At 32.3% G+C, this 14,368-nt stretch overlaps 1 protein-coding gene across 1 annotated transcript in view; it reads left to right on the top strand.

Annotated features, from left to right (window-relative positions):
- Window positions 1-14,368, top strand: part of LOC111642810 (IQ motif and ubiquitin-like domain-containing protein) — a 32,650-nt gene that overhangs the window by 16,427 nt on the left and 1,855 nt on the right. Inside the window, exons 4-5 of the mRNA XM_089595510.1 lie at window positions 12,603-12,756; window positions 13,538-13,869. Coding sequence (XP_089451636.1) covers window positions 12,603-12,756; window positions 13,538-13,869 — 486 coding nt within the window. The remainder of the gene's footprint in view (window positions 1-12,602; window positions 12,757-13,537; window positions 13,870-14,368) is intronic.

The following is a 14,368-nucleotide window of genomic DNA, read 5'->3' as shown; positions in this document are numbered from 1 at the left end:
GATTACCGAAAAAATTTTTAAATCGGGAGAGCCTTTTAAAACGATCAGTTTATATGTACCATCCTCCAGAAATTCCTGAACATTTTTAAATGGCACGTATGGTATTACAACCGTCACAAAACTTGTGAAACAGCCTGAATACATCGATATAATTATGAATGCTGTCAGATACAGCGATATTTTTGCTATTTTCGATGACAAGGAACTGAATTGCACATCTGTAAATTTTGAAAAGTGTTAGTGCAGTCAAGCAATCTTATAATATTTGATCTTTAGTTTGCTAGGATTGCTAGATTATATTCAACAGTTTATGATGACTTCACAAGTACAAGTCTTAAATTTTTTAATCTTAAATAATTATTCGCAATTTTTTATTTTTTTCATTTGACTCTCTAAAAATTATGTAAAATTTAAATGTATGCATAAACAGAACCATCCCGTAAATACAACGTGCAGATAATTTTCGTTTCGCTTAGCAGGTGCGAGAATGCCCTCTCCTAGCTCTTCAAAAGATGGTTGCACAATGGTTTTATTCGAAAATTTTTAATTATTTGTAACTCTTGTTGCACACATTTTTTTTTTTCATAAGAGCGTTTCTCTTCAGGCTCCGTGCATTCTGGAAATCTTTGCGAGGGACAGTTTCTCCCACTCAACGCTGCCATCTGACATAGGCGCATAGCGAATAGGTATTCAGTGGGGAAAGTAATATTTTGAGCCTCACATGTTATAAGCGTAGTTTAACCAAATTAATAAAAAAAAAGAAAATAGTCGTTTTGGTACGATGGCTGTACAATAAAAAAAACTTCCAAAAGTTGAAGTTTTTGTATATTTGGGTCCAAAACACGAATATCGTTTCCTTTACGAAGGCGCAAAGAGTTTGCGTGTATGGTAAGAAAATAGTAATTTTAAATTTGGTGGTGCATGTTTTCACGGCAAGCACTAGGCTCTGGTCAGATGCACGCCAGATGCGATTTTCATTTTTCCTACTCAGGCGTAGTAAAAGTCCGAAAGTTAGAAAAACGTCTAAAAGAGAAAAAATAGCTTTTGCTACACAATCAGAATTTAACCAGGGTTTCCCTACGGTCCCTCGTAAGCCCCAGGTCTTTTGGATATTTGAACAAAAAATGTACTGGAATTTGTACTTCAATTTTATAATTTTCAAAAAATTAACAATTTAATTTGCGAGAGGGGAGGGAGTGAAGATTATTACTTTATTTTTCAAGATTGATGGGTTTTTTAAATAAGTATTTCTAACTTGAAAACTTTTTTTTGCGTTTGATAAACATACTGACTTTTAAATAACACGTAGCCTGAAAGTATAATAAGAATGATTATTTGTCATATTAAATCAGAAAAACTAATTATAAAGAGCCCAAACTATTCAGGTAAATATAATTTGATTGGTTCTTGATGAAGAATGAAATTAACAAAACTTGTAGGTTTATTTATTTTTGTAACCTTGTATTCTCAATTTAAAAAAATTTGTTTTTTCACTATTGGCTGGAATAAGCCCCCAGGACTTAGTACTTTCTCGCCCTAGGGTGCAACGTGATAAGTAAGCACATTGTGTGTCCACGAGCACAACGTACGACTTTGTTCCCTCGGAAAGAATAATAGCATTTAGAGAAGCTATACGTGAAGTACGACTGTACCATTTAATTCCCTTCATAAACTTTGATTTAACTTTTGATTACACTTTTTCGAAATCGTCGTGCCCTCTGATTCTGTCACCATTCCTTGTTTTTATGTAACTGAACCTACATATGATTGAATCAATAAAAAGAGATCCCAAATTTATCCTTCATTAAAACAAAATTTTTTTTGAAGTCTCTCTCGATATGGAGCTTATTTTGCTTACAACAGCACGAACTATGTGGAAAAAAATCGTGAACGCAAGTTTTTTCATAACTCCATTACTATTTATCTATTCTAATTTTAATCATTTTGTTTTATATTTAACATAATGCTTATAGTAGTGACGGAAAAAGATGTATCAGCCACATAAACAACTAATTTATTATAAGTAATTCAAATCGTATTTTACAGACTGTTTTATACCTTTGCCCTAACTTATTCAAGTATATTAAAGTATTAAAAGCAATAAAATAGAAGGTAATATATGGAACATCGTATAATATAGTATAAACAATCAAACAAAAGTTGAAATATATGAAAAAATTCACAAATAATATCCTTTTTTATTCCTTTATTTTTATTTCCTTATTTTATTGATTTATTCGCAATGTCATGTACTATGTGACACAAGATTTTAACACAGAATTCAGTGAAGGTGACAACCTTTTTTCACGATGTACATATTTAAACTTTATCTACATAGATGACATATTTAGATATGATAATAGCATATAAATAACGAAAAAAGGATTTACCACCACTTAAACCTGTGTTCAAACTTTTTTTCTTATATACACGACATCGTCAATAAAATAAGGTCTGCTTCAAAGGTGTATCACAAATTTTTTTTTTTTTTTTTTTTTTTTTTTTTCAATAGGGGAAAATTGGGAAAGACAAAGAGCATCATTGGATGCAGAATATCACAAAAGTAAAAAGAATAAAAATGTAAATATTAATATCAGTTACTAGAAAAATTAAAAAAGGTCCGCGTACACTCACCCTTGAATGGGTTGATAGTAAACATTAAGTCAACTACCTCGCATTAGTAAGTTTTTCCGCATGAGTATATTAAATTTTATAGAAGTATTGTTAAAATTTTTTATTGTTTATTTTAAACAGTTAGGAATTTATTGATAATCCATCAAATTGGTGTTACCTCGTTGAAAATCCATAGTGAAAAAGTGATGATGAAAACAAAAATTTGATTGATTTTTACACATATTTATTTATTTCGAAGGAATACGTTACAGCTATTTTGGTACACTATATCTTCCTCAGATGAATAGCTTACAGCCACTGTGTGTATGTGTTGTAGTAGCTATGCGCTATTTGTCTGATAAGGGGACAGTGTACCGAAATAACCGTAACGTATTGCTTTAGAATAAATAAATACATGTAAATTCAATTATAACTAACTTTGTCCTCGTTATAACCTTTTTTTCAAATGAAATAATACTTTTGTTTAAAAAACGTCAGAGAAAAAATTAACACGATAAGGACCGCTCGAAATGACCCAATTTTTGCTAAAGTTAATTGTACCTAATGATTTTCATAAAAAACGTGCACGATATGGTATCAATAAGGCTGTGTCAATTTTTTTGTTTTAGTTTTGTCAGAAATCCCGTATCATTTTACCTGTATATTCCTGGTGGACGAACACTCGCCATACGTTTAAAAAGCCATCCGACAGTTTATAGATAAATCCTCTTCTATCATTATATAATACTAAAATTAAACTAAATAATATTGACGAAATAACTATAAGTATTACCAAGAAGTACCAGATACACTTGCTGAAAACCTTTTCAACAAAAATTAAATTAAACGTTACAAAGAAATAAAGTCGTGATTACTTCATACTATAAATTTTTATACCTCAAAATATGCTGTCCATGGAATTTCCTTGGAATCAGGTAATTTATAATACAAAAAATCTTGAAGATCTGTGATTTCAATCGTTACCTTAGCTTTATCTTCATTTTCATTTATAAAATATACTCCAGGCACAATAATACTTTCATTCAATAATTTTGTGGAATTAATTGACGTATTTTTAACACTTGAATTCGATTTTTTTTTCTTGTAGGTCAAGTTTTTATACTCAAATGCTAATCCAGAGTCCGATGCAAAATCTTCAACTACTTTAGAATAAAAAGTAGAAGGCTGAAAAATTTGCCAAAAATTAATTAATTTTTTTATATGCAATAATTGTTGTTTCAAAACAAACCGACGTTCTACTTAATAAATTCGTTACCTCCCCAAAAATTTTAGCCGATGCTCCGGTCAAATTCTTCCGTCTCTCAGTTAAAACTCGATTGTCTTTGACAATTAGTTGTTTCTCCTTGCTCCATTCGAATAATTTGTTAACTTGTAATTCATTCCCAGAGACGAGGGTAAACCATTCATTAATGTCTTGATTATCTCCACATTTTATTAAAATCTCGCTTAATGCGTTTAGGTGGAAATAATTTTTTTTAGGACATCGACATATGTTGAAAATTTGTCCAGTGGTAGCTGACTCAAATAGTAATAGCCAAATATGTGGCGATAGGTTATGATCCTTGGAGAAAAGTGAAAATTTTTTGAAATCATTGTCGCTGTTTAAAAATACAACGAAGAGTGTTTTTGAGTAATTTTTTATTTTGGGGTATTTCACGGGAAGATCCGCTATGGTCACTGCGACCGAGTAAACCTGTTTTTTCGAAAATGCCTTCACCATGTTAACTACTGAATGAATTTCTGTAATATTGGGAAAAAAATTAATAATTTCAGGTATTTATCTCTTTAATTAACACTTTATTTTTGCTCACCTTCGTTGCTTCTATATACGATGCCTATGCTAGTCGTTTTATAAAAATTTTGTACCCCCAAAATTAATGGGATGTCACCTTCCATGTTATCGCTTGCATGACATGGCACCAATGGCATAGTGGTTAAAATAATAATAATACCCGTAAGCATCATCATTTTCATCTAAAAATAGATTAAGAGAATATAAGCGTTTGCGCACAGAATTAAATAAATCTTTGAAACGAGGTACTTTATACGACTTAGCAAAAACGATACTATTTACCGAGAGCATAACTTTTAATGCATAGTAAAGCAAATATTGAATTGAATGAAAATATAAAATTTGTTCAACTATACTATTTTTATTGCATGGTCCCAAGTTAATTAGGCATGAAAATTGTAAAATACGCATTTGTATATTCTTGCTTTCAATGTATGTTAGGCTAGTATTTAATTATTTCAGACAAACATTTTTTTTTAATCATGGATAAATTATACAATTTACTCAGCTTTTTACAAAATAGTGGATGATGTAGTTAGAGTTCTGTAGAATCTTTTGATTAAACAAAAGTTTTGTAATGCGTGTTAAGAACAGTTTTTGCTAACATCAAGTACTACTGTTATTTATAGGAAAAAAATTGCTCTACAACCATTTACGTCTTTATATAACCTTAAAGATAGCTTTAAGATACAAATTGTGCTGTATTACACTAGTTTTAAAGTTTATTTATAGTAAAAAACAACAACATGATTTCGCTAATGACGAGATCATTATATTTCTGCAACAGAGAGAACTTGAGCATGTACTTACGTAATAGTTTGACTTTGGTAATGCTAACAATGACTTTCAAGAATTCCTTAGATTGAGCCAGGCACGATTGGAACAGACTCTCTTTCGATGCTGGAAGTTTTGTTGTCTCGAGCTTCGCAAGACACTTCTCGCCAATGACTATGGAGTTGAAAGTTAGGCTCCTCCGTCAAACTGAAATGGAAATATCGTACCAGGTGATATACACACATACGTACACACACACACACGACAATACAATTTTACACTTGATTTAAAGTTGAATTTAAAAACTTTTTTTAGCCTTTTTACTATATTTTTGCCTTAGTATGATGTAAGAGTTTGAATTGTAGCAAGAGTGTTGCTGCCCTGTTGGCTGCGTCTATTTCGACGAAGTCAACTTATTTGTTACTTGAAATTTAGGAGGGATTGCGGCACAAAAAAAACTACTCAATTTACAAATGATTAATTAAAATCCACCTAAAAAAAGACAATTTTGCTAAATTTATCGAAACGGAGGATGGAAATCAACTAGGTGAAATAAATTTAAAATGCACTGATTATGAGCCACGAACAAAGATATATTTCGTGGCTCAAGGGAAAAACTCCGAAAAGAAAAACCCAAGAGAAGAAAAATCAATGAAAATACAAACGAGTGAGGTTGAACAATAAATTTTAAAATAAAATTCCTGCAATGAAGAGTGTGTACTTGTGTATTGTGTGTAGAAAACGTATACGTGCGCGTCTGCACGTGTCTCGAAAAAACTCATGAATTGACAAACGTCGCACGGTCCGTGAAGCGGATTTTCGCCGTGCTTTACTCGCAGCACGCCGAGCTTCTCGAAGATGATGAAGATGACGATGATGATAAAAAAAGGAAAGCGTAAGAGAAATAAACCCCAAAAAGGTGACTCCCAGATACTCGTGTGCGTGATGATGATGAGAAAAGATGTAAAAACCAGTAGGACGAATATAAAACCCAACTATGCCAGATACTCGAGATCGCAGTTGACAACTGTAGACCACTCTGTATAGACAGATAGTTCGGAACTGACCCAGCGCGCTCACTCAAAGTAGTCGCAAGACCCTCCTTCCCTTTTTAATTCTCCCACCCGCTGCAGTCGTCAGGACCCATCAATCCCTTACACCTTATGTGAAAAGCCAGGAAAAGAGAGAGAGAGAACGATGTAAGCAATCAAGAGAGGGGGAGAGACCTATGACCCGAGGACACTTCATGGGAGCAAAGAAGATGGACATGTAGGTGCAGGATAGAGAAGGAGAGAAATGTTTAGCTAATGAGAGTATAGAGAGAGACTTAATGAGTTAGCGCGAGAGCGATTAATTGTACCGACTGAAACAAAAGGAGAAAAAGGAAGAAGGTAAGAAAAATATTGACTGGCGGTTGCATATGTGGATATGCGATGAATTTTGTGTGAACTCGGTGTGCTGCCACCTTCAGCGTGCTGCGAGGTTGATCCTCCACCGCTCACAAGGCGGTCTACGAATTTTAGTCGTTTCGACTAAACATGCTCCCCCCGTTGCGAGAGAAGGTTAGCAAATTAAAAACATCGTATATGTAGCGAATTCAAAAAAGTGCTTACTGTGCGAATCGTACAATGGTGTGAGAGTGTAGTGGTGTGAAAGCGTGTTTACAATTCGAGCGATGTTTACACAAATTGGTTTAATATAAGATAGACAACATGATCGAAAAACAGACTTATTTACAGAGACAATGACATTTTTTTAAATGCTTGACTTCATTTTATTAAGAATATCAAAAAAGTCTGTGTATTGACAGTTAGATGCACCCAAAATTAGAGCAAAGCAAAATTGTTACGTATATCATCGAAATTTTAATCTGATACAGGCATTTTAAGATAAACAATTCATAATATACTAGAAAAGATAAATTTTGCATTTTCTTCGAAAGTCAATTTTCGTAAGTTTGATTAATTACTTTCATCGTCAGTTGTATCATTCTTCACATTTTAACTTTATCGTAAATCTATGATGAAAAATTAAAGAAACAAAAAAGTGGATTGAAATTAAATACTCAGGATGCAAAAAATAAGATAACGGGCTTGCCGAAATCTGCTTAGCTTTTGGTAATTTTTTTATCGAATGTAATCTCTTGCTAAAAAAAAAATTGGTTAAGCGTGTAAACTTACATCAAGAAAAATTAAGCAAATTTAGCGCCAATTTGCAAAGATTAAGCACCAGTGTTATTAAAAGAAAATAAATTTTTTAAGGATGACTTAATATGCATTAAGTACGTTAATGTGTAAAAAATTGCATGTATCGTACATAACAAAATTCAAGCTTTTCTATGCTAATACTGCATTTTTATAGTTTGAATTGGCGCCAAATAAACTTTTTTTTGACATATGCTTATGGTGAAGAAAGAGAAAATTTTATGTTTGTTTCCGCCAAGGCACACTTTAAATTATAATAATAATAATAATAATAATAATAATAATAATAATAATAATAATAATAATAATGATAATGATAATAATGATATAAATTATAATAATAAAAAAGAAAATCGCAATAGTAATAATGATAAATAATGTGAGTAGTAATTATAATGGTATTAATAATAGAAATAATAAGCAAAAACAATAACATGAAAATTAAACATTTACTCTTTTATATAATCTCAAAGATATTATAGCTTTTAATGAATTGAGAAGTATTCCGCTGCTTTTGTTTTAAAACGATATATCAGTTAATAGAAAACAATATAATTTCGCTAATGACGAGATGAATATAGTTCTGTAGAGAGAAGACTTCAACATGCACTTACTTGATAACTTGACACTCGTGACGCAAATAATGATTCCCCGGAACTCCTTGGACCAAGTTGGGCACGGCTGGAATAGACTCTCTTTCGATGCTGGGAGTTTTGATATTTTGAGCTTTGCAAGACACTTCTCGCCAATGACTATGAAGTTAAAAGCTAGGCTTCTTCGTTAAACTGAATCGGAAATATTGTATGCGGTAATCACTTTATGTTGAAGTGTTGTCTAGCTGGCGCACTGACAGACAGTGTCGTTTTAGGGTTGTGCCTTGAAGGGTATGGTATTCTATTTCCCACTACCAAAATTTACTGGACATCAAGTGGGAGTAATGTCACGCCCATCAACATACTTTATCCCTTCCACACTTCCCCTCTTTTTTTTGTATTTTTGGGAACAAACAAATAAGAAGCCAATCCATGTAGGACGGGTTACAATGAAACTAATGAATGACAAATTTTTTAATCCCCTTAATACAGATTCGGTATTCTTAACGATGAACTTTTTAATAACTTTGTTATTTTATAAAACATTTAATTATTAAAATATGTTTATAAAAGTTTATTTGGTACATTTAAAAAAGTTTGATGTTGCTAATTTTTAAAAACTTTAGTTGGTTTTTAGCGTGCCAAATTTATTAAATGACCGAAATTTCTAGGACCAATTTGCGTACGAATCATGATTTCTCCATTTTTTATGCAATTTAGAAATTTGATGTTCAATTACTGCTGCAAGTACGAATATGTTTTTTAGTTTTCTTTTATGAAATATTATTGGGTAGTTGAGAGAATAAGCGTATTTTACTTGGTTTCCGGTAAAAATTGCAAAAAGTGAGAGATACTTTTCTTCAGATTGTGAAGAAGCAGTTCAGTGCACAGTCGCTAATCTTCATATGGCAAGGAGAAAATTGATTAGTACAATAAAATCAGAAAATAAGAAATATAATTAAATACCTTTTAAGTATTAATGACTTTCTATTTTCATTTTTATAAATTAATTTTATAAATTAATAATTTAAAAGAATAAACCACGCTGAGTTTACTTTAAGCTTGAAAATTGTAATATGGTTAGTTTGTATTGTCTTAATTGTAAGAAATTCAGTATTATCTCCTTATAGAAAAAACTTCGGATGAAAACATTAATACTTATAAATATTGAAAGGAAACTAAAAATAATAACTTCGTCTTGAGTAGATTGAGCCAAGTGAGTAGTTTTTTTTTCTTTTTTTTTTTTTAATTTTTATTTCCTAAAGTTAAAACATCGAGGAAACGTATTTTCTGTGCTAATTTTTATCTGCGTGCTATAAGTGTATATACAAGCAAGATTATTTGAAGACAGGGATTAAATCAAATGTTGCATTAGTATTTGAGGCATTATTTTCTATTTCAGCTATTCCTCCATGAATCGCTTAACTGATCTAAATAAAAATAGAAAAAGAATGAAAGTAAAAATAAGGCTTTATTCCGAACACATACGTATACAAAACTCTCTCAACGCACCCCATACTCCAGCGGTTAAGGACATATAATTATAGGCTTTTATAAAAGTTTCTCCGAGCTTTTCCTTACCAAGGCCATAATTTCCGATGGCTCATCTTTACTTTCTGGCATAAAATGAACTAGTGACTGTGTAGAATTGAGCCAAGGAAGAATACTTAATTTCCTAGTATAGCGCGTGTCCGTACTGATGCGTTCAATGTGCATGACAACAAAATTTTACTACCTTCTACTACGCAGCCATGCTTATAATATATTTACAATTATTCGTGTGTGTCCTGCGCGTGTTTTTTCTTTTCGTTTATTTTTCCTCTAATCTGTTTCTCTTCCAGCACTGATTCACTGGTAAATATTTTATGTCATCGATCCAGTGCCCGTTTTTGGATGTTGGTAGAAAAAAACAAGCTAGTTGTTTCTTGGTGTGTATGTATTTTTATATTTAACGTCAATGTAGTAATGTTTCAATGGGCACGTTGTTGTTTTTTTGGTAAGGAAAAAGTAAAAAAAATCAATATTTGTTATCGACTAGAAACTGGAAAAAATAAACAATAAAACACACCTAAACATTTTGTTCAGCACATGTTGAATAAAGTTGGATGAAATATTCTCGTTTTGATTTTGACGCTTGAAAAAATATTTATGCATTCATCTCTATCGTAGTTTTATTTTTCAGTGAACTGTATCTCAAAAAGTAAGTAAAAATTTCGGATGCAACCAATGAGTGTTTTTTTTTCCTATGGTTCCAGATTTCTTATTTTTATTTCGAATATGAAAAAAATTAGGTGATCCAGATGTGGATTTTTAGGGATCAATTTAGAAATTTCAACCATAGCATCCTATCAATTTTAGAGTACACAAATTTTTGACCTTTTGCATATGGTTAAAACAAAAATAAAGAAAATCGTATTTTTTTTATTTTTTATACCTTTACTTCTTTCTTTGGTCTCTGCTTACAACGGGAAATATTCCATCGAGTAAACCAACGTGTGCGTCAGTGATTTTCAATGTCAATGACATAGTTTTCAGTAAATAATATATTGAGCCACCCCTAACATCATGACTACCACCACCAAACTAGGCCGATGGAACATGAAATTTATTGCTCCAACCAATTACAATGCAAAGTAATGCCACGTACCTACTCGCAGCAAATAAGAGCTACTGTTGCTCCTACCCTTAAACTACGACAGCCAATCTACTCAAACTCGACAGCTTTTTTCTCCTACACTACCTGCGCCAACGAAGGTAGGGTCGACCAAGCGCCTCTTTTCCCCTGCCACCACAAGATTTGGATATTTTTGGCCTCTTCTGCTACTTATTCATGAGTGTACAAACACTGTATTGATCTTTGGCGTATAGTACGTAAAATAGTTTACAATAAAGAGATTTTGTTGCAGATGGTTTATGGAATCGAAAATTTAGAAGACGTGCAGACATTTTTACCCGTAATGGAATCTCCTATTTTGTGTGCAGTATTAGGTATGACTTTAAATAGGAAAGGAAAATTCTTATTTGAAATGGTCAATAATTTTATCTTGTAAACTTTTACAAACTTCAACTTCTAGATGATACGAATACTCAAATGTTAGTCCGAAGTTCCGAATTTTTAAAAACTAAAGTCATTTGGGATTTTAAGATTCTACGTAATGACCACGGATGACCATAGCGTTTCTAATGAGAATGATGTCAATCGATAAATTTTTACTATTTAGTTAGTAAAAAAAATTGAATTGCTTGACCTTAACTTGTGATTACATCGTGTTACCACATAAATAGTGCTCTCCGCAAGTTATTGTTGCAAAACAGATGAAATGTTCAATAATCTTATTCTGCAAATTTTTATAAACTTTAACCTCTAGATGATACACATGTTTCGAAAAGAGCTAGAAGTTCCAAATTTTTATTAAAACTAAAGTCGTTTATGATTTCAAGATATCACCACCAGATTCAAAGTACCAAATAGGAAATACTACTAAACACTGGTATAACTAAGTAATTTATTCTCTTTTTAGGAAAACTCATAGGTGCAATCAATTTCATGCAGCGTTAAAATTTTTTGAAGAAAAAAAAAAAAAAAAAAAAAAAAAAAAAAAAAATGGAACGAAGGACAAAAGTATTATAATTTTGGATTAAATGTAAAGTTAATTTTAAATAATCTCAAGTTCGTTAAAGTAAGTTTATATTACAAAACAATCGCATCGACAGTATATTACTTTTGCTTAAATTTTTAAACCTTCATTTCTTCGACGCTCGAGATGTGCCCGATATCTGTGAAATGTAATATAGTGTATATTCTATTTTTGCTTTTTTGAAAATAGGAATGCCCTTCAAAAGTTTTTAATATCATACGATTTTATGTACCGTGAGAATTTTCAATTTTAAGATTTTATTTCATTTTATCATTTTTTAAGGGGTCAGAGATACCCAAATTGTTATTGTTAACGACTTTGATGTAATACTTGTTTTTTTATTTAATCTATTTTTACTGATGTGGAAACATTTTATTGAACCAAATCAAATTTGCACTATGTAGAGTTCTCGGTTGAATTTAAAAACAGACATGATGATTAAAAAAAAAAAAAAATTGACTGACCATTATGGCCGAAAGAATAAGTATCTCAATGGACATCAAAATTATCCAAACTATGGCAGCGAAAATTTATTTGTGAAAGGTCAGCTGGCAAACTTACTCTTTCTTTAAAAAAATGGTTAAATCATTTTGGTTGAAGTAACAAATGATCCCCTTTTTATTTGATCGATATTACACCAGTATGTAGGTACTAAGACATCGGATCTCACGTTGTAGTCTATAATGGATTCTGTTTGGTTCGTTTCGTCGATATCAAAGTTAAAGGGAGATGCGCAACTATTTCATTGCTCCATATACGTACGCGTGTACTTCAATTTTTTTCGTAATACACCTATCCATTGATGGATGTCTGCATCCTCACGACTCGTTCCACAGCATCCATCTCTTTTCTGCCCTGCAGAAATTAATAACACGATGGGTCCCTAGACATAAAATAAGTGCACTCACGGAAGAGAGGAGGAGTAGGAAAAAAGGGATGAATAATAATAATAAAAATATTTACAAAGTTTATCAAGGTCGTCGGCAGCGTATCGAGGACAAGAATGGTGACGGCTCGAATTGTTTACCTGAAAAACTCGACGCGGATGATGTGAACGAGGATCTTACGGCCAACAATCGATCGTCCCTTTCTACCCTCGAGTCATTGGAGGATTATTATCGGTGGTCTCGATATTTTTTTAATCCGTCCCTCTCGAGGATGTGTTTCGATTTTTGTTGTTTCAGTTAAGTCTTTCACGATGAGTTTTACAATTTTTTAAAATATATTACACATTTTTACGGTAGTTTTTAAAGATTTTTAATGCTTTTTTTTATATCTTTTGAAATTAATTTAAAGTGGTGATCGTAACTCTTTTTTAATCGTAAAACTAATAATTTCAAGATTGCTCAGTTATAATTTTGATATCTTTAATTTTTCTTCCAATGATTATTTTTTATTGCAATGTATTTTTCAATTTGTCAAAACAATGAGCACTTATAATTAAAAAATGTTACGACAACATACATGTCTTATTTTAAAAATATTTTTAAGGTTCCTTTGTTTATTTTTATACGAACGTGACTACTTCAACAAAAATGCACGTGTATACGAGTGTAAAGAGCACACTTAAAAAAAAAAAAGTTTAAAGTCAGAACTTTTAACAATCGTCTTCATACAAGTTATGTTTATATTAATAAAAACGAAGATCCTTATAGTGTTTCTTTTACGCCTTGAAAATACATAAGTCAATAAAAATCATGCAACGACAAAGGCTTGGAGACATTAAAAAAAAAAACAATTTTTTCGAACCATCTTGAATGGTCGAGAAAAGATGTCTTAAAGGGATCTTGGAAGGATGAAAATAAATCGTCCTAACGAGACAGATGTTATGATTTTTCATTTGTCCAATCAATAGTCCAAATAGTTTGAGCAAAAGTAATTGAATTTCTCGATGCACTGCAGCACCAAACACGCCATTCCGTCGACCCAAGAAATCAGCAGCCAACTCCACTTGATGAATAATCCAGCGGCAACCAATAATGGGGTCAACAAGCTCTTGGATCTCGCGGTTTTGCGGAGCTTAGTGGAGCACTGGAGCGTCACCGAGGAAGCGAGAATCCGCGAGTCCTACAACGAAGCTGAGTCGAGGATTGCGGCACGAGCGAGGAAGCTGGAGCAGGAGGTCGAGGCTTTTCGGGCGATAAAAAACTCGAGAAGCAGCATCGCTAGGAGAAGAGCCGAGCGTGCAAGGGCCAACTTTCTCCACGTGCTCGCGAGGCCTGTTCTGCTCAGAGGTGATTATTGATTGCATTGGACCTTAGACAACAAAGTATAGTACACCTTTTATCATGTTTGGAATTGATTTGCTCCGTGAACTGACAGGATAGAGTCTCTTTAAACACAGGTAACAGTGAAAAAAGAGTACTACTTCTGAGACAATAGCATCAAAATCGAGATACAATCTTTTGATAAATAAATGAGATACCAAACCAACTTTTCACCCATCTTTGACATTTGCAAACATGTATTTTCGTATTACGTATCTACGTGGAATATCTCAAGACGAAATATTTTTCCACCATATCTTTTATTCCCCTTTTATTATCTATACCGGCTTTAAACTCTCGCACGGTAGCCCTGAAGTGTGAAATTAAATAACTTCTACGTTGGACGCATACAATAGACATATACGCTGACGCACGTTGACAAAGAAAAAAACTGTACAAATGCAACACATTAAAGGTGTTGATCTGCTCTCAACTCAATATTTATCAACACTATTGAGTTTCAATA

The sequence above is a fragment of the Copidosoma floridanum genome, unplaced genomic scaffold (genome assembly GCF_036245765.1).
Source record: "Copidosoma floridanum isolate Cflo_tuat_1 unplaced genomic scaffold, Cflo_Japanese_pri ptg000025l, whole genome shotgun sequence".
NCBI lineage: Eukaryota > Metazoa > Arthropoda > Insecta > Hymenoptera > Encyrtidae > Copidosoma > Copidosoma floridanum.
Note: the sequence above shows the minus strand (reverse complement) of the source record. Positions and strands in the feature narration are given on the sequence as shown.